Source organism: Photinus pyralis, unplaced genomic scaffold, assembly GCF_008802855.1.
Source record: "Photinus pyralis isolate 1611_PpyrPB1 unplaced genomic scaffold, Ppyr1.3 Ppyr1.4_LG5_unordered_Scaffold686, whole genome shotgun sequence".
NCBI lineage: Eukaryota > Metazoa > Arthropoda > Insecta > Coleoptera > Lampyridae > Photinus > Photinus pyralis.
The window spans coordinates 1-1,315 of record NW_022170651.1 but is presented as its reverse complement, the minus strand read 5'-3'; the positions used below and the strand labels follow the sequence as shown (position 1 = coordinate 1,315).

The window sequence follows — 1,315 nt, the reverse complement described above, 5'->3', positions numbered from 1 at the left end:
TTTTTTTCATTGTGTTATGAACTTTTTTGTAGAATTTATTGTACATACCTTAGTTTGATTTTTTTCTTATATTTTTAGTATACATACGTATGCCGACCCTAAGAAACAATAAATTGTTTGGATTATCCGTGCGCCATCCGGTCCCATTGAGCACGGATAATCGGGGTTCTACTGTACTTTTACATCAACAACAAACTTCTCTACCACCATGACCTGGCGGTAGGGTCGTCAATCCCATTGTAGATGACCCAACGCAAGGGCGCCAAATAAAAATGCGTGTCCCACGTTGGGCGCCAAAAATTAATGTTATGTGCCCCATGTTGGGCCCCAAAAATTAACCACCATTTAACTATGTAACAACAATAAATAACTTATGTTTTTCTTTAAAAAAGAAAATAGACTGGTGGTCCATACTGTTATGAATCATTTATTATGGCAATGTTACCCAAGATTTAATTTAAAAATCATGCTACGCAATTTGCCTTTAAGGAACTTAAAGGATTTTACAGAAAGATTCTTCATTGGAAACATACTCAAATCAGTCAAAAACAGGAGTGGTTTTGTGTAACAAACTTTAATGACACTTATTGCATATTACGCTTTTAGCTTTTGGGGATTAAAATATCTGCTAATTATTGGTGGAATAATTGGCGCCTTTTTCATTCCCGAAGCATCTTTTGGTTCGGTATGGATGTACTTCGGATTGATCGGCGGCTTTCTCTTCATACTGATACAACTAATTTTGATTGTTGACTTCGCTCACTCATGGGCCGACGCGTGGGTGGGCAATTACGAGGAGACCGAATCGAGAGGCTGGTACATTGCACTTTTGGGCGTTACGTTTCTCAATTACGCCCTCGCACTTACCGGTGTGGTGCTGCTCTATGTCTTTTTCACTAAGGTAAAACGCGCTCGAGTTACCGTTGCGCGCTAACTTTTGTTTTGCAGGCCAATGATTGTAGCTTGAATAAATTCTTCATTTCAATTAACCTAATTTTGGCAGTCGGTATAAGTATCGTATCTGTTTTGCCTAAAGTGCAGGAAAAGCTGCCACGTTCTGGACTGTTGCAATCGTCGATTGTTTCTTTGTACACCATCTACTTGACGTGGTCTACGGTCTCCAATTCACCAGGTTTTTATTAAAAATAGTGGAATGAAATACTGTAATGATTTTTTTAGACTCTGATTGTAATCCTGGACTGTTGGGAATAGTGGGCGCGAACTCTACAGCTAAGTCTACACAATTGGGATTTGATGGACAGAGCATTATCGGTCTTGTGGTGTGGATGGGTTGTATTTTATATTCGTCTCTACG

General features: G+C 39.2%; 1 protein-coding gene across 1 annotated transcript; it reads left to right on the top strand.

Moving 5' to 3' along the window:
* Nucleotides 1–548: 548 nt before the first annotated feature.
* Nucleotides 549–1,310, top strand: LOC116172906 (serine incorporator 1-like; the record flags this gene model as incomplete). Its single annotated transcript, XM_031490182.1, has 3 exons — nt 549–901; nt 949–1,132; nt 1,180–1,310. Coding segments are annotated over exons 1-3 (639 nt in total), but the record flags the coding sequence as incomplete, so codon positions are not given.
* Nucleotides 1,311–1,315: the final 5 nt, after the last annotated feature.